The sequence below is a fragment of the Lepus europaeus genome, chromosome 18 (genome assembly GCF_033115175.1).
Source record: "Lepus europaeus isolate LE1 chromosome 18, mLepTim1.pri, whole genome shotgun sequence".
NCBI lineage: Eukaryota > Metazoa > Chordata > Mammalia > Lagomorpha > Leporidae > Lepus > Lepus europaeus.
The window spans coordinates 61718464-61736815 of record NC_084844.1 but is presented as its reverse complement, the minus strand read 5'-3'; the positions used below and the strand labels follow the sequence as shown (position 1 = coordinate 61736815).

The 18352-nt window shown below is 63.8% G+C and overlaps 1 protein-coding gene across 2 annotated transcripts; it reads left to right on the top strand.

The window, feature by feature from the left end:
• The first annotated feature begins 390 nt into the window (after positions 1-390).
• MAP2K3 (mitogen-activated protein kinase kinase 3) lies at positions 391-18048 on the top strand. 2 transcript variants are annotated; one of them, XM_062216643.1, is made up of 12 exons: positions 391-495; positions 10510-10576; positions 10830-10878; positions 11496-11609; positions 11740-11859; positions 12426-12542; positions 13274-13325; positions 13835-13962; positions 14264-14341; positions 16503-16642; positions 16762-16807; positions 17221-18048. In XM_062216643.1, exons 1-12 carry the CDS (start codon positions 447-449, stop codon positions 17302-17304), a joined length of 1044 nt encoding a protein of 347 aa, XP_062072627.1. In that variant the 5' UTR covers positions 391-446; the 3' UTR covers positions 17305-18048. The 2 variants fall into 2 exon arrangements, with proteins under 2 accessions (XP_062072627.1, XP_062072628.1); XM_062216644.1 differs by lacking the exon at positions 391-495 and adding an exon at positions 1153-1179.
• The last annotated feature ends 304 nt before the right edge of the window (positions 18049-18352 follow it).

The window sequence follows — 18352 nt, the reverse complement described above, 5'->3', positions numbered from 1 at the left end:
CAGCGCGGGACGCGCGCGCTCGGCGCCCCCCCCGGCGTGGGCGTGGCTTGCCTCTTGACAGGCAGCGGGAGGTGGAGCCTGCCGAGGCCTGAGTTTCCCGGGGAGGGGCGGGGCCGGATCTGGGCGGGGTTCGTGTTTGACGGGCAGTCCGAGGCCGGCGCTGATAGGCAGGGGCCGGGCCCTGGAGACCGCCGGGCCAATCCGACCGCGGGACCGGGCTCGTCCCGCCCGCCCCCCGCGGCGTCGCCCGGCCGGGCCTCGGCGCCGCCCGCCGCAGTCGGGATCTGCTGGCCGCCTGGGTCCTCGCCGCCGCCGCCGCCGCCGCCGCCGCCTCGCGCGGGCCGCCCGTCCGCAGCTATGGCCGCGCCCGGGCCCGTGAGGGTCCGCCGCCCGCTCGCTTAGCCGCCCGCCGCCGCCGCCGCCGCCGCCCGGGGCCCGTCTGCAGCATGGAGTCGCCCGCCCCCGGCCAGCCCGCCGGCGTGCCGCAGTCCAAAGGTAGGCGCGCCCTCTGCACGGTCCCGGGACCGCAGCTCCCCAGCGCGCCCCGGGGCCGCAGCCTCGCCGCCACCTCCGGGGAGTGCTCCTGCAGGCGTGGCCGGGCTGCCCCCGGCCCTCCATCTTCCTGGGATCTCTCCCGGGCTTCCCGCCACAAGCGGACCCAAGAGGGAGCCCCCAGGACCCTCCCCTCCCCCCCGCCCGGGTCCAGCTCCCGGCCCCAGGGCCGAGTCTGGGGTCTCCGACTCCACGCCTGGGCCCCGGTTCCTCGCCCGTCCTGCCGGGGCAGGTGCGCTCGGGGCTTCGCGTCTTGTCTTCCCCCAGCCTGGAACCCCTGCACGCCGGGACCCTCGTCCCGCAGCCCCATTCCCCGGGACACCCCCCCCCCCCCCGACTGCGGCTCCTCCTTGTCTTGAGTTTGCAAGCTTCCCCCAGCACTTGGGCTGGCCTTGTGCCGCCTAGGCGCCGGAGGTGGGGGGAGGTCCAGCCCCCGGGCCAGAGGTGCCTGCTCAGCACAGGGTCTCTTGCAAGCCACTGGCCTTCCGGGAAATTTCTGTGCGGTGGCCGCTGCGGCGGCAGCATTTGTCATGCAGAGGGCGGTGGATGAGACTTGGAGGGTGAAAGGGGAATTTTTTTTTTTTTTTCAGGAAGAGGAGAGCATGTTTTTGGCGTGCCCCAGTCTCGGTAGGCTGGGTGGTGGGAGGGGTTTCCAAACCGGACATGGCTGTAATGAATGGGCTCTGTGAACCTGCTGTTGCCTCGCCCTGGGGAGCCCCATGACGGGCTCTGTGTCTGTTTCCTTATCTATGAGATGAGGGGTGGGAGACAATCACACCTACTTCTGTGGACAGAGACGTGTGACGTGAGAGAGGGGGTCAGCAGGTGCACAAGCCAGCAAGGCACCTGCTCAGCTGCACACAGTAGGTGTGCAGGAAGGGAGTAGCTGTTGCAAGCGTTACTGTTGCCGTTTTCAGCCCTCCCGCCCCTCTTGCTGGAGAGACCTCAGCCATGTGGCTGCAAGAGGGAAGTCTCCTGGGGGGGGGGGTGCCTGGGCACTTAGTGGGTGCCTGTTCAGGGGCTGTCCCCTCCGCTCCCCTCCTTCCCTGGAGGGGTCCTGGGGAGGGTGTGGGCCCTTCCTGGGCCCTGCTGCCAGTGGCTGCGGTGGCTGTGGGCTGGAGCCGGGTGGGCAGGGTAATTACGGCTTACGTAAGCCGGAGGCCGGATCCCCGACAGCATTGCCCAACCTCTGAGTAACTCAGCAGGCACTCGCGCCGGGGAGGTGGCTGGGGAGGGCCCTGCTCCACGCACAGACCTTGTGGAGCTTGGGAACCGGGAAATCAGACACTCCTCGGCTCCAGAGGGTCGGGAAGGGGTGGGAAGCCGTGTTGATCTTGAAGCCCTGTCAGCCCTTCCAGGCAGGGCAGAATAAACCGCTGAAGTTGCAGGGCTGTGGAAGAAGGCACAAGAATGCTCCAGGTGCCGTGTGACTTGGGGCCACCCCCCCCCCCGCCCCGGGTGTATTTCTAGCTTGGGGATCCAGGGAGCAAGATGATGCCCAGGGGTTTGAGTGGAGGGTCAGGGGCCCTCCGTAGATAAGGAAACAGAACCTTGGGTGTCACAGCTGTAAGGTGTCACAGGGGGAGTTAGCTCTCCACCCAGCACCTTTTGTGTCCATGGTGGTCTCCCCAGGGATCCCATGTCCCATTCCTATGCTGGGTGCTCGCCTTGGCCAGGGGGATGCCCCCACCCTCACCCGCGTCCCTCCTGGACCTGGAGGGTGGGCTGAGGCAGAAGTGTTGCCCATCCTGTGCACTGCCTCGTGCACTTGGAGCGTTGACTGCTTGCCGCAAGCCAGCCCATTTCACAGATGCAAAACTGAGGTCTGGTGGTGGGGTGGGGGGCGGGGTGGGGAGTGGCTGGTCTGAGGCCACAGAGCAGAAGGCCCGCCTCCTATGCCCCCCCATTCCTGGGCTCCAGGCCCCCAACTTGGAGCTTTTCTCGACCTGCTCAAGGGAATTCAGACAGAGCAGGGAGGGGCTGCTGGGTGACCTCCTGAGAGCTTTTACCTTTGAGCTTCCTGCCTTGCAGTGGATGTCATGCTCGTGTTCTGGGCAGGGCCTGGGCCCTGGCCTCCCGGCCCACGTGCTGTCTCCGGCTGGGGTCAGAGGTCACGGGCAGCTGGTGCTGGGACACACGTGGTCAGCGTGGTCTGGGTCTACGGGCCGTATTTGTCCTTGGCTGTTCCTGTCTTGGGTTCGGCCGCTTGGGGAGGCTGCCAGACAGGGCACCCTGAAGCTGCAGAGTACTGCCTGCTGGGGCTGCTGCCCCCACTCCTCCCCCCACCCCGCCGCACGCCCGGGTCCCCCAATCCCGGCTGTCGGAAACACTGGAAGGTGGCACCTTGGGGAGTTCCCCCACCCCTGTCGTGACGCACAGGAAACTCTCTATCAGCCAGCATGTGGCTCTGGGCCCGAGAGGAGCAAAGTTCTCCATCGGCCCTGTGTGGTGAGAGGGCCGGGGCAGCGGAGGCTTCCGGTGAGTCAGCGGGCACCGGGCGCTGACTCACCCGCCGGGCACGCCAGCCGGCTGCTTGCAGCTTAAAGGGGCATTGCCCACCGGCCTGCTGGCTGGGACGGGGCTGCTTGCCTGGGCCCCGCCAGCAGCACCTGGCCCTGAGCTGGGGTGCCGGAGGGGGTCCGTCCCAGACTGCAGGCTGGGCTGCTCACCCAAGAACTTCCTCTGTCAGGCAAGGGGCTCCGCTTCCTCTTGTTCACAGAGCAGAAGCAGGTGGCTGTGGCTGTTTTCCGCCCTTGGCCCAGGGGACTCCTGAGGCTTAGCCGTGCAGCTGGGGGCTTGGAGAGTGAGGACTGGAGGCCGTGCAGGGTCAGCCGGCGGCGGCTGCAGTGCAGGGACGATGGGGCGGGAGGGTGGGGTGGCGGCGGTGGTTAAGGGCTCAGGCTCGGTTCCAAGCTCTGCCCCCAACTTGCCCTGGGCGTCGCGCGCTTGGTCCCTTCTCTGCACTCTGAATGATTGACGTTCCCTGGGCCCAGCTTTCAATGAGGACAGGCCTCAGTTTCCTGACCTGCAGAATGGGGGCAGGGGACCCTGGCTGCCCTGGTGCAGACAGCTGCATTCCACTCCTGCCTCATGTCAGGTTCTGCTCGCAGCAAGGTTGCCCTCTGCTCACAGAGGCAGGAAGTGGAGGTGGAACCTGGGCTTTGGCACCTCCTACTCCACTGGTGCCTAGGCTGGAGGTGGGGTTGCCTCCTGGGCTTTCCTGAGCCCACGGATCTGCCTCTGCTCTGTCTCTGGCATTCCAAGGCTGAACAGGAGAAGCTTGGCTAGGACAGCAGTTGGGATGCATCTCCTTGGGCCAGCCCCATAGTGTGGGGGACTCTTGCATGGAGCCCGGGCTGGGTCAGGTATGTTGCCTGGGCTGAGCCAGGTAAGCAGCCCAGGTACAGCCCCAGCTTGGGTGCCTGGCCTAGAGGGCCAGGGTCTCAGCAGGGGTCCCTGGGGAGAAACACAGGGGGAGCAGCTGGAAGGTGCCCCCCCCGATGGGCACCAGTACCACCAGCCTTGAAGGCTTATGCTGAGGTGGGCATGCCCAGTGCCAGGCAGGCTTCCTGGGGATGGAGCCGTGGAGGAGGTGGGCAGGGACAGGGCAGCGTGGCTGGCATTGGGCAGGACGTACCGCATCAGGGCCAGGACAGCCAAGTGAGGGCTTAGGGCGTGCCCCCGACCCCGCTTGTCCTCTGCCTATCTGTGTCTTGGCTCAGCCTCCTGCCGCTGGCACTGGGCACCCTACCCTGGTTGCCAGGTTCTCAGCCTGGCTCTGCCCTGGCCCACTTAAGAGACATGGTAATGAAGAAGGCAACGGGGCCTTGGTCGAGGGAAGGGGCTTCAACCGGTTGGTGTGCACAGAAGCCTGCGCCTGGCCACAGCCTGGAGCTTCCCAGGACCCCAGGCCCAAACTCCGCCACGTTTCTCAGAGGCTCTGGCGAGGACCCCACAGGATTCTGGAAGCCTGGTGCGTGCCACACACATTACATGCACGCTCTCATTATTATGCCTTCGTGGTCTGGGAGGGTGTGGTTGTCACCCTGTTTTACGAGTGACTAAACAATGGCCCAGGGTCACAAAAGTCGGTCAGGAATGTGACCTTGTCCTAACCCCTGACCCTTGCTTGCCCTTTCTTAGAGATCCCTGCTGCTGCACCCATGCATAGAGCATCACAGGGAGAGACGAGACTCCGAGAGGAAATGTGGGTGCTCACGGGCTCCCTGGCACCGCTCACTGCCTGCTGGGGGCAGATACTGCTGGAGCTGCTTGCCCAGGGCTCAGGGAGTCCTCGTGGGTACCCTGGGCAGGCCCCTGGGCATTTTCCCTCCGTGTGGGTGCTGGGTGCCCCTGTCACAGGTGGGCAGGAAGGAGGACCCTCTCCTTCTTCTCTTTCTTTTTTTAATATATTTGATTTATTTATTGGAGAGGTAGAGTTACAGACAGAGAGGGAGAGAGAGAGAGAGAGAGAGAGGTTGGCTTCTGTTGGTTCATTCCCCAAATGGCCACAACAGCTGGAGCTGAGCCGATTGGAAACCAGGAGCCAGGAGCCAGGAGCCAGGAGCTTCTTCCAGGTCTCCCACGCAGGTGCAGGGGCCCAAGCACTTGGATCAGAAGAGGAGCAGCCGGGACACGAACCAGTGTCCATGTGGGATGCCGGGGCCGCAGGTGGAGGCTTAACCTGCTACATCACAGCACCTGCCCTGACCCTCTGCTTCTTGTGTGGCTTAAATTGCATGCCTTGCTTGCCATCAGAAATGTCAGGGAGCAGCCAGGTGTTCTCTTGCTCCTCCTGGGAAGGCTGTGAGTGGAGGTGGTGGGCATCATTCATCCTCTTGCACACTGCCCCTTCCCTCTAACTCCTGGCTCCTGCTGTGCCTTGGAGATACTCTGGACATCCCGCCTGGGGCCCCACGGGACTCTCACCCCATCGAGGCTGGGAGACCTCCTCCTCACAGGTGGAGCTTATGCTGTAGGGGGTAGCGTGGGGGTGGGGTTAGAGTGAGCCATAGCCAGAGTGCCACGCACAGGGTGACCTGGAACAGGGCTCACCCAATACTTGCAGGAGCTGAACTGTTCTGGGGGCAAGCGGAGTTTCTGGGGCAAGGGGGATGGGCATTTTGGTGTCCACAGGGAGCCAGGGAGTTCAGCGAAGTGAGATCTGGCGGGGGGAAGCGGGGGAGGGCTGCCGCTGCGTGCTGCGTGCTGCCTGCTCTGTGCCCTGCCTGTCCCAGCCTGTCCCTTCCTTCTCGTTGCTTCCCAGCCCCTCTGCATGTGCTGTCCTTGGGTGCCCCGGCCACCCTGAACCCTGGATCTTTCCACAACCGCCTCCTGCCCACGTCACCCTCAGGGCAAACCCCTGCTCAGGGAGGCTGTGTCCTCTGTCCCCTTCCCTCACTTCAGTGTGCTGCTTGTGCCCCTTGGCTGTTTGCAATTTCGGTCCCCTGGCTCTGTGCGCGTCTTAGGCTGGCCCATCTTTTGCGGTGGGGGCTATGCACACCCTTAGCCACCGCTGCCGCCACCGCCGTGTGCCCAGCTTGGAGCTCACTGCAGCCCCAGGGAGGGTGAGTGCTGTGAGGTGGGCAGGGTGACCTCAGGCAGCTGGGGGGAGAGCGAGGGCAGGCTGTGTGGTCAGAGGTTGCGGTGCTGGGGCACAAGGTGGCAGGGTGCCTGGATGAGGGCGGGACCTGCTCCTGGCACATAGTAGATGCTCAGTACAAGATAGAGCCCTGCCTTCTCCTATACCCCCAGGCTACCTAGGACCCTGGGGAAGGGGCCCTGCCTGGGGGTGCTGACTGCTCCTGCTCCTTCGAGTGCCCCTTGGGACCTCTGTGGGGCCCCCGGACCCCAGGGAGAGGCCAAGTATGCATCTTGGGCGTTGGCTTCTGGAAGCTGATAACTGTTAGGGCCGGAGGGCGGGACGGAGGTCGGTCTGCCCACACAGCAGCCCGCCCTTCCCCTTCCTGGGGCCTTGGTGTGCAGTGTGAGGGGGTCTACCTCACTGCTCTCTCTTTCTAAGGGACCCCCGCGGGGACAGCAGGAGGCCCAGGACTGGGTTGCACAGGAAGCCCCTCTGTAAGCCAGAGCAGCAATGCCAAGCTTGCCGTTGGGAGTCACGGGGTGGGACTGAGTGGTTCCATCAGAGGCCCCAGGGGCGGTGGGGGGTGGCATTCTCGGGCCAGCCCTGCCTGTCTGGACGCGGGAGCCAGGCTTCCCGCCACGTGCATCCTCAGCTGCCTCCCTGGCCCGCGTGCTACCACCGACGTGGAAGCAGGCCCCTCGGGGAGCTGCAGAGGGGCGGATGCAGGTTGGCTGGGGCCGAGGGCCTGACGTTATCTCGGCAGCATCCAGATGGCCCCTCTGATGTTCTGTGCGTCAGGCTTTGCGGAATCAGGGCCCTGGGAGGTCCGTTGGCCTCTTATCCCGGCTTCACAGCAGGGCGAGGAGCTGCCAGGGGTGCAGACGGCTCCAGGGCCAGGCTCTCAGGGGGTCTGCTGTGCTCCTCTGAGCCAGCGCTTGTGAGCAGCATGCAGACAGGAGCGGTGCCCTTGAGGGGGGCTTAGCTGGGTGGTCCAGGAGGCAGGGGTGGAACTGCAGGGAAGGGCATTCTGGGGCAGTGGGAACAGCATGTGCACAGGCCTGGCATAGGAAAGAAGGCCATCCATTCGGGGAGTGGCTGGCGGGAGTTGTGTCTGAATCCGCCCCCCTCCCCTTTTAGTAGCGGGGTAGCCTTGGGGTGGCCTCAGTTCCCACCCCCACTCCCCCCACCTGGGAGCTGTGTGAGGCACAGCGACCCAAGGACACACACACCTGGCACTGGTTCGCCTGCTGCAGGGCCTCGCAAGCTGGGGCCGGCAGCTCATGGGGGTTTTCCTGTTTGTTATGGTGACGGTCTCCATTGCAGCCACACCTGGGCAGCCCCAGGCTGCCTGGCCAGCTGGGCGGACAGTGACAGCGGCTGGTGGCCCGAGGGCTCGCCCGCTCCCTCTGACAGCTGTCAGAGCCCAGGTCACCCCTGACGCAGGCGCTGTCCCAGACACAGGTCAAGGCTCTCCCAGCTGGGGGAGGAGGGGCAGGCCTCACTTACCCAGCCAAGCCGCAGGCATAAAACAGTTTATTAGAGAGAGAGAGAGAGAGACAGAGACAGAGAGAGAGACAGAGACAGAGAGAGTGCGCACCCCAGGTGCTCCAACATAGAATGCAGGCATCTCAGCCACTGGGCTAAACGCCCATCCCCTGGTTGCAATTTTTAGCACAAAACATGTTCTGTTTGGATTTTTAGCATAAAGCATGTGCTAGTTACCAGCAGCCTCGAGTCAATAATGAAAGCTGTGTATGATCCTCGCTGCTCGGGACAGGGTTTTTCGCCTCTGCCGAGGGGTGGCTGTGTGTGTGTGGGCTGGGATGAGGCCATGTGCCAAGCTTCACAGATGGGGGCTCACGTGGGCACACTCAGCCCTGCTGTGGCTGTGCCGGGCGGGTGCTATGCTCTGCTATGCAGGTGCAAAACCTGGGGTGCAGGCTCCGTGCTGGGCCTCAGAGCCGGGCGTGGGGCAGGGGTTGGCCTTGGCCCCGGGCCCGCCCAGCGTGTGCAGCCTGCAGCCCAGAGTGCCTGCCCAGTTTCTCCAGAGCTTTGACCAAGAGGCAGGAGTGAAGTGGCCTCAGGATCCCTCTGCATGTCTGGCCTGGCACGCTGTGGCTTTTCTCTGCTTTTTTTTTTTTTTTTGACAGGCAGAGTTAGATAGTGAGAGAGAGAGACAGAGAGAAAGGTCTTCCTTTGCCGTTGGTTCACCCTCCAGTGGCCACTGTGGCCGGCGCGCTGCGGCCGGCACACCGCGCTGATCTGATGGCAGGAGCCAGGTGCTTCTCCTGGTCTCCCATGGGGTGCAGGGCCCAAGCACTTGGGCCATCCTCCACTGCACTCCCTGGCCACAGCAGAGAGCTGGCCTGGAAGGGGGGCAACCGGGACAGAATCCGGTGCCCCGACCGGGACTAGAACCCGGTGTGCCGGCACCGCAAGGCGGAGGATTAGCCAAGTGAGCCACGGCGCCAGCCCTCTGCTGCTTTTTATTTCTTGTCCTGCAATATGTGCTGTGAGCTGTGGACAGCCTTTGGGCTCAGAAATGACCATTGGCCAGATCCTCTGACTTGCTGTGTAGTGTGGGGCCAGTGCCGTCACCTCTCTGATCACCAAGTAAAGCGAGGCCAAGAACCCTTTGTCCTAGGACTGTTTAAGCATCTAGAATGATAGGCCTTGAGTGTGGCCCGCAGGGGACAGGCATCAGACAGGGACCCAGCGGCCTCTGATAGCCGCTGCGGTACCTAGACTCACAGCGGGTCCTGAGTTGGGTGTGGGTGCAGGATAGACCCTGGGACCCTACCCCTCACTGGACAGGGTACCAGGCTGCCCCCTGGCTGGCTGGCTGGCTGGCCACTATGTGGGCCCTGCCTACTAGGGCCCAAAAGAGGAGGCCGCTCAAGGGTGTGGCAGAGGCTGCATCCCAGGCTAGCTCAGGGACTGGGGTCTGTCTGCTTGGCAGGTGTTGGCGTGGCCCGGGCCATTCCCAGGCTCCAGGAGGCCAGTGGCAGGCCGAGCAGGTGGCAAGGTCCTGCCTGGGTGGTGGGAGGGACCTCCTCAGGGGCAGGCACGTGGAAGGCATGGGTGGACCCCCTCTTGGCCCCCTACTGGGTGCTGGGTGACCCGGCAGAGTCTCTTCCCTCCTCGGGAAAGCAGCTCTGGACCCAGGGCCCCTATCTGTGCACCTCCCTGGTCTCTGCTCTCACCTGCGTCTTCCTCAGATGGTGGCTTCTTGCTCGCTCCATCCATGCTGAGCCTGCTTCAGTCCACCCCCCCAGTCACCATCAGCCATACCCCTCCTCCCGACAGGAGTGGACACAGGCCCTCCCTGGCCGAGGGTCTCTGGACTTGGCCCTGCCCGGACCATGAGGTGGGAAGCAATGCAGAGGTGGCCCCGGGCTCAGCTGCCGCGCTGGCTGGCCTGGCTTGGCTGGAGCTCCCTGGAGGGCAGCTGGGCTGGGGTCCTGGCCCTGCTCATGGCTCTGGGTGTCTTCCTGGGTGCCTACTCCTGTGTGGTGCCAGCACAGTCCCCCTGCCTGAGCTGTGAGCCCGGGGACAGTGCAGGCTGCAGGGCCTTGTCCACACCCTGCCCACCGGGTCCCTTCTCCGTCTGCATTGCCGATGCCAGGCAGGCCCCGGGGTGTGGGCAGGGGCACAGCACAGCCCAGGGGCCATTGAGATGGCTGCTCTGTCCTGCTTTGCCCCGTTGCTGGCCCTCGCCACGAGGCGGTACCTCCTGTCCCCATCCTCTCTGCCAAGTGATTGCAACCTTGGCGGTGCCGCTGGTGATGGGACGCCAGCCGCGTCTGGCGTGCGGTGCCTGTGTGTGTCTCAGTTCCCGCCCTGTGCCGTGGGGACGAACAGCTGTGCCCTCAGTTGGGAGTTGTGGCAAGCGCGTCAGCAGGTCACCCTGGGTCGGGCCTAGCACTGTCCCTTCCCCCTACCAGTGCAGGGCCTGGCAAACCTCAGGCACTCAGACCTGGCCCCGTGCCCTGGTGCTGTGTGGCCTGGATGGGCTGCGAGCCTCGTCCCCTCGTCCGTCACGCCTGGTGAGCTCCTGGCGGGTCCTGGGTGCAGCCCAGCTCCTGCAGGCCCACAGGGCTTGAGCCTCAGCCATGTGTGGGGCCAGCACAGTGTGGGGTGTGGCCCTGAACTGGGCCCCGGGCTGCTGCTCCACCTGTACCATTGCTGTGAGGGTGGGTGCTGAGCCCTGGGCCATCCCGGTACTGGGAGACCCTCAGGGCCCTGTGAGTGGGAAGCAGGACCCCCTTGAGAGGGGACACCTTAAGTCTGTCCCTAGCCTGGCCCATCCCTGGGGAGCCTAGGGCAGGCTGGTGGACTGGGGGTTGACCAGATGCCTCTTCCCTCGCTTTTAGGAAAATCCAAGAGGAAGAAGGATTTACGGATCTCCTGTGTGTCCAAGCCACCTGCGCCCAACCCCACGTGAGTCCGTCTCAGTTTCCCCCTGGCTCATCTTGGACAGGCTTCCTGGGGAGGGAGCCCCGAGGAAGGGGGCTGGCCCTGCCCTGAGTGGCAGAGGGTTGTGGGGGGAGGCCCCAGCATCACTGAAGCTTGTGCCCCATGCCCATCCTGGGGGCTTGGCCCATGTGACAGCTGGGGTCCCCTGCAGCTCCCCAGCCCTACCCTGGCCCTCTTTGAGACTCAGTGTCTGCTTACTCCTCTCCCCGCCCTGCAGACCGCCCCGGAACTTGGACTCCCGAACCTTTATCACCATCGGAGACAGGGTAGGTGCCGCCGCCGCAGTCCTGGGTGCAGCCTCCCCGTTCTCTGATGAGGGCGCCATGCTGAGCCTGCAGGGCCGCTGGGGGGTGGAGGCGCCTGGCTCCCGGGGTTGCTGGCTGTGGCCTGGGCCACCTTCTCTCTGACATCCCTGCAACCTGGGGTCCATGGGGAGCCGAGTGGGCATGGCGCTCTCTGGAGCAGGCTCCTGGGCCAGCCAGTGCCCCCACCTGCCCACCCAGGCTTGCCCGACCTCCAGGGCCCTCCCTCCACTGCCCAATCGCTGTTCTATCACCTGCACACCAGTCTCTCCTGGTGGAAGGAGCCCCTGTGAGGGCAAGGCCTTCCTTTTGTTCTCACTGGGAGACTTGCACGTGGCAGGTGCACTCAAGTGACCGGGGGTGGGGGCGAGGGAAAGGGCAGCTCCCGGGCTCCCTTGGGTGTTGGTAAAATGAGCAGCTCAGAGAGGTTCAGTGACTTACCCAGGGTCACACAGCAGGGACTGAGGCCAGATCTGAACAACCGATCTGCTTTTCTCTCCACGGTCCCAGCTGTCCCCACTGGGCCAGCTCCCAACTGGCTGCCCACCAACTCCCTCTCTATTCTGTCCCTCCCTCCCAAGAACTTTGAGGTGGAGGCCGATGACCTGGTGACCATCTCAGAGCTGGGCCGTGGCGCCTATGGGGTGGTGGAGAAGGTTCGGCATGCCCAAAGTGGCACCATCATGGCCGTGAAGGTAAGCTCCGTGCCCACTCGGCTCCAGGGCCTGGAGGCAGCCGGGAGGGCTGCCTGGTGGAGGTGTGCGGGCGAGGGGTGTCTGCCCCCTGCCGGGGCGGCCTCTCCACTGCAGCCCCTTTTCCCCGCAGCGGATCCGGGCCACCGTGAACTCACAGGAGCAGAAACGGCTGCTCATGGACCTGGATATCAACATGCGCACAGTGGACTGCTTCTACACCGTCACCTTCTACGGGGCGCTCTTCCGAGAGGTGTGGCCTGGCAGCGTGGGGGCAGGGGGGGGTGTTGAGGGGCTGCGCCAGTCTGCCAGTCTGCCAGGAGCCACTGTCACTCAGCCCCGCCTTTCTGCATACCAGGGGTTGGGGACACGGGGCAGGCTAAGCAGAGCCTGCACAGCCAGGATCTTAAGCAGCCCAGGCCCTGGCATGAGAGGGGCCCGGCTCCCTTGCCTGCCATCTGGCACTGCCCCGCTCTGTGCCTTCGTTTCTCTGTCTGTGACTATATGCGCCTCTCAGCCGCCCTCCCGTGGTGGGGATGGGGGCTGAAGCCACGCAGCTGTGGCTGCACCAGCACCTGCAGCCTGGAGGTCAGGGGCCGGGGCCTGGCTGTGCAGGGGTGAGGTTCTGGGTCTGCAGGAAGGGCAGCGAGGCAGCCAGGACTGAGCCACCACAAGGCAGGGGGCAGAGAGGCAGGCCCGTGTTGCTGGCTGGCTCACGGCTGTCCTGGAGGGCTGCGGATTTAGGAAGCAGAGGGAGAGGCCGACGTCCCTGGTCAGCGCAGGCGCCGCAGGCCCAGCTAAGCCCAATGCCGTCCACAGGGAGACGTGTGGATTTGCATGGAGCTCATGGACACGTCTTTGGACAAGTTCTACCGCAAGGTGCTGGAGAAAGGCATGACAATCCCGGAGGACATCCTGGGGGAGATTGCCGTGTCTGTAAGTAGGCTTGGCAGGGGGTGGGGGTGGGGAGGGTGGATTTCCAGGGGCAGAGCCAGAGGTCCCCTGGTGCTGCTCAGCTCCCTGACTCCAGACCGGAGCCTTCTCGCTGGGAGATGCCAGACCAGGCTCCAGCCTCTAAGAGCAACTCTGTAGCCCCGGGACATTGTTAAAAAAGAAACTTAGTATTTCCACCTGCCCCCCACCAAGCACAGCCCAGGGCAGCTGCAGGGGTACAGGCCAGGCTGGGGAAGGTCCGCATGTGAAATGCTGGGTCTTGGAGGAGGGCTGAGCATCCTGGCAGCCAGAGGGAAAAGGGAAATGGGCTTCTTGGCACCACCAGTGGCTGTCCACCCTGAGTGGGGACATTGAAAGCAGGATGACTTCCTACGAGGCCAGCAGCTTGCCGGACAAGGGCGGGGGACTTGGGGAGACTGGGCTCCGCCCCAGAGGAGCCTGGTCGGTGGTGTGATGGCCCTGGGAGGGGGGTGTAGCCTGGGATCCCTGGGGGTATGGGGCAGGGCTCATGACCCTGGGGGTGAGAGGGGCGGGGAGGAGGTGGGCGTGTCTGGACCAGGATATCTGGGGTGCCAGGGCAGATGCTGGGTCATAGGCAGGAGTCGGGGTGGGGGTGGGGGTGGCAGGGCTGCAGGGGGCTCAGGAGGCGGACATAGGGTCGTGGGAGGGGTCTGGATGCTCCCATCCTCACCGGCCGGCCCTGCTCTCCCCAGGTGGTGCGGGCCCTGGAGCACCTGCACAGCAAGCTCTCGGTGATCCACAGAGGTCAGTGCTGTGGGAGGAGCCTCAGGGGCCGCGGGGCGGGGAGGCAGGCACACACCTGTTTCCAGGAGCAGCAACCTGAGGGTCTGCAGTCCAAGCTGCTTCTTGCCTGTGCCGGGCCGCTGCCTGGACCCCGCCTCTGTCTCGGGGAAGGCCGGCTGCCCACCCCCTGCCCAGCCCAGAGCCTCCTCTCCCGCCCCATGCCTGGGGTGGCCTCTGGTCACTTGTCCCTGCTGGGGATCAGTGTCGCATTCACTGGCCCGCCTCTGGGCTCATCACCAGGCTTTGACTCGGGGAGGAGAGCCCCTGGGACCGCCCAGTGCCCACCCCGTCCCTGCCTCTGCCCCAGAGCGACTTGGCTCCCGCTAACCCTGGCTGTGTGGCCGTGGGCTGACAGCTCCTGCCTCAGCCTCATCCAGTCCTCGGGGGTCCCGGGGAAGGGGGAGGCGGGGCAGGGGGTGGGCACAGCGTCGCCCTCGGTCAGGGCTGAGTATGGCGCGCCCGCCCCACAGATGTGAAGCCGTCCAACGTCCTCATCAACAAAGAGGGCCACGTGAAGATGTGCGACTTTGGCATCAGCGGCTACCTGGTGGACTCCGTGGCCAAGACCATGGACGCCGGTTGCAAACCCTACATGGCTGTGAGTGCCCTCAGGGAGGCCAGGGGCCTGGGGGCGGGGTCTTCCGTGGATGCTGTATCTCTGCACCCAGAACGGTCCCTGGGCATCAGCGGGGTGGGGTGGGGGGTTCCCCTGGGCAGATGCGTGCGGTTTCTGCGGGGCCCAGCTCCGTAACCCCCATGTCAGGAAGGTGAGGGGCCGTGAGGTCAGGACTGGGCCTGGCCGTTGTGGGCCTCGGTTTCCCCCTTTTTGTGCGTGTCGGGTGGTGAGGCAGGGCGCAGCCTGGAGGGGGCGCTTACACCTTGCCCGGTCCCCCCTGCAGCCCGAGAGGATCAACCCGGAGCTGAACCAGAAGGGCTACAATGTCAAGTCCGACGTCTGGAGTCTTGGCATCACCATGGTAACGCGTGTGTGTGTGCGTGGGGGGCGGGGCTGGCTGGGGTGGGGATGGAGTTTCAGAACTGGGGTGAAGACGTGCTTTGCAGAGTTCCCACCTGTTAGGGGCCACCAAATGCCACCGCATCCCTTCCTGTAGTGGGTGTTCTCTCTGCTCATGGAGGAAGCCCAGCCAGCGTCAAATCCAGCAAGCCCCAGGCAGGCCAATCATCCGCACGCAAAATCAGTCCTGGCCCGTGAACTACGGGGAGGCTGGGCTGGGGTGGACGCACCCGAGGCCCTGGTGCAGGGATGGGCCCTTGCCCCATACCTGTCAGAGCTCAGGGAGGGGTGGGGTCAGGTGTATTTAATTGTGTCTGGCTCCTATTCCAGCCTCTGTTATAGAAAGCCCCATCCCCCCAGCTCCTCGTGGAGAAGGGTTGGGGGAGGGGATGATGGGCTGGGCACGTGAGGGGTCCAGGAGCCAGCCCCGCCCCTCCATGAAGCCCAGCGGGAGGTGCCCTGGAATCCGAGGCTTCTCCACTCACCCTGGTCCAGGGAAATCCTTGCCTGCCTGTCCCGGGGCCCTGTGGCAGTGGGTGAGGGGCGTGTGTGTGTGTGTGTGTGTGTGTCCTGGGCGATCCCCTGGGACTGACATCCACGACCTGGAGTTGGTGCAGACTCCACGGAGCTAACGGCTCAGTCCCACGAGACTCACTCCAGCCGCTTCTTCCTCCGGGGCGGCCAACGGACCAGCTAGGAATGGGGCTCCCAGGCCTGCCCCTGCTTTGATACGCTGCCACCAACTGGGGTGACGGCTGGCCTGGGCTGGGCTCTCTGGTGTAGTTTAGTTCTTTGCCCCATGGGTTACAAAGGTAATAGAACCTGATTTAAATACAGAGAATAGCAGGTGCCCCCCCCCCCTTTTTGAGCTCTTTAGAAAGAATTACAGAAAAAGTCAAGCATTTCTGCCTTTCTTTCTTTTTTTTTTTTTTAATTTTTGACAGGCAGAGTGGACAGTGAGAGAGAGACAGAGAGAAAGGTCTTCCTTTTGTCGTTGGTTCACCCTCCAATGGCCGCCGCGGTAGGCGTGCTGCGGCCGGCGCACCGCGCTGATCCGATGGCAGGAGCCAGGCGCTTCTCCTGGTCTCCCATGGGGTGCAGGGCCCAAGCACTTGGGCCATCCTCCACTGCACTCCCTGGCCACAGCAGAGAGCTGGCCTAGAAGAGGGACAACCAGGACAGGATCGGTGCCCCGACCAGGACTAGAACCCGGTGTGCCGGTGCCGCAAGGCAGAGGATTAGCCTAGTGAGCCGTGGTGCCGGCTGCATTTCTGCCTTTCTAAGTATCACTCCCCACCCCCACTGGGCCCTTGGTGCAGATTGGAATCAGGGAAAAGAAGATACTGTGTGGCCACGCCCCCTACCTCCCCCCCACAGTGCAGCTCCGCCCCTCCATGGGCGTGGCCACACCTGGGCTCTAGCAATCAGCAATCTGCTCTGTGCTGGCCCGCCTTTTGTGTTAGCCTGGGTCATCTCCGCTCCTCAACATGGCCTGCTTGGCGGGGCCACGCACTGGACCCATGACCCATGGATTCTGCGCTGTTGCAGGCAGGGGGCCCGGGCTGGCCCTAACAGCCAAAACCCGAACCCAGGGTTCCCTGTAAGCCAGCCTGGCCCTTCCACAAAAGTCCCGCCGCCAACAGGGGTTGAGGGCCCAGCAGGCAGAAGGAACGGTCAACCCAGTGTCGCTCAAGAGGAGGCAGACTCCGGGGGAGGCTGGGCCAGCCCCAGGAGGTTGGAGTGACCACCAAGAGGGATGGGCTCCCTGGAGGCGGTGCCTCCTATCAGGTCAGGTTCCCCCTGCAGCCAGAGGCCCAGTGTGAGAGCCGCCTGTGGCCCACTGCCTTCCAGGGGCGGGGCCCAAGGCTGCCAGCTCCTCCCACAGTTCCAGCGTGCCTGGGCCCCAGACTAGGTACAATCTTTCTGAACACAGGCCGTTAGCAAAGCTGGTGCCTGCCACACCAGTCCCCAGGCTGCCACGTTGCATTGGGACAGGCAGCGTCGCAGCCCCTCGGCCTGACCTGGCTCCTGGCACCGGGCCGGGCTGGACAGGTCCTGCCGAACCCTTGGCTCCTGGCGCAGGGTGTGGGTGCGTCCTGCTGACTCCTGCGTCCCCACTGCAGATCGAGATGGCCATCCTGCGGTTCCCTTACGAGTCCTGGGGCACCCCATTCCAGCAGCTGAAGCAGGTGGTGGAGGAGCCGTCCCCCCAGCTCCCGGCTGACCGCTTCTCCCCCGAGTTTGTGGACTTTACCGCGCAGTGGTGAGTCTGGCCCTGCTGAACCCCTGAGCGCCCCTCAGTAGACAAACCCCAGAACTCCCCACTGGCCCTTAAAACACGCGCAGCCCCAGCCTGGCCTCAGCCTCTTTCTTCTCCCCCAGCCTGAGAAAGAACCCCGCCGAACGCATGAGCTACCTGGAGTTGATGGTAAGTGCAGGCAGGTAGGCTGGGGGGCAGTGTCCTGGGGAGGCCGCACGCCCCCACGTGCAGACGGGCAGCTACTATGTTTACTCATTTTGGAGTACTCGGTCATCCCTGGCCCCCTCCACCACGCCAGGCCCTGTGGGACAGGGGGATTAGCAGTGGCATCAGGGAAAGCTGCGTGGAGGAGGTGGCCTTTGAGATTGGGAGGAGGGGGCATTCCAAGCAGAAGGTGCAGTGTGTGGGGGAAAGAAGATGTTTGGTTCTTGTGGCCAGACGGCTGTGGAGGAGCCATGATATCTCTGGCAGTCATGGAGGGCTTCCCTGGGCAGGGGTGGTGGTGGTCCCAGCAGGGAAGTTAGGAGTTTGTCTGCAGGAAGAACCCACGTGGTGACCGTGCCTCCTCCTGTCGCTCGCAGGAGCACCCTTTCTTCACCTTGCACAAAACCAAGAAGCCAGACATCGCCGCCTTCGTGCAGGAGATCCTGGGAGAGGACTCATAGGAGCCAAGCTGGGGGCCCCACTCGAGCCCTCGGGGGCCTGCCCACAGCCATAAGCTACTGCCCTCCTGGCCCTGGGCATCCAGGACGAAGCCAGGGGCTGCTCCTGCATGGCTGTGTGAGGAACTGCCGGTCACAAGCGCCGAAGACCCGAGACCCTGGACTTGGAGGGGCCTGGCCGCCCCTGCTGGACGCTGCTGCCCCCTTGTGGAGAAGTGCCAGTGCCGTGTGGGCCGTGGCCAGCCAAGCTGTATATATTTTTTTAATCTCTCAACTGAATGGACTGTGCACATTTTGGTCCTGGCCTTGGTGTGGGGGATGAGCCACGTGGATCTGCTCCCCCCGCCAATGAACTCCCGCCCAGGCTGTGACATTGGCACCTGTGACCTGGGGGACCCAGCCACCGGCCCCCACCGCCACTGCCAGGGGTGTCTCTTCACTTTTTTTTTTAATTTATCCTCTGTTGATTGACGCCCCCCCCCCCCCATTTCTTTCGCTTAGTGGGTTTGGCTGGTTTTTCTTGCATGGATTGACTTTTCCACCCTGTGGGCTAAGCAGCAGGTGCACCCCAGTCCCCTGGGCTCACACCGGAGTATCGGCTCAGAGAAGTGCCTGGGGAGCCCACTGGCTCCCTCTCCCTGGGGACCTGCTTGACAAGGGCTATGAATTTGCTTTGGTGATGTTTGAGGAAAAAAACAAACAAACAAAAAAACAAAAAAAGGAAAATATATTTTTATGAAGAAAGAATTGTCCATCCTGGGTCCTTTCCCCAAGAGGCTGGGGCAACTACCTGGTTGCGTTTTTTTTTTTTTTTTTAATAAAGATTTATTTATTTGAAAGAGTTACAGAGAGGCAGAGGCACAGAGAGAGAGAGAGAGAGAGAGAGAGAGAAGTCTTTTATCCACTGGTTCACTCCCCAAATGGCCGCAATGGCCAGAGCTGGGCTGATTAGAAGCCAGGAGCCAGGAGCTGCTTCTGAATCTCCCACGTGGGTGCAGGGCCCACAAGGACTTGGGCCATCTTCTGCTTTGCCCTTGTCATTGGGATGAGG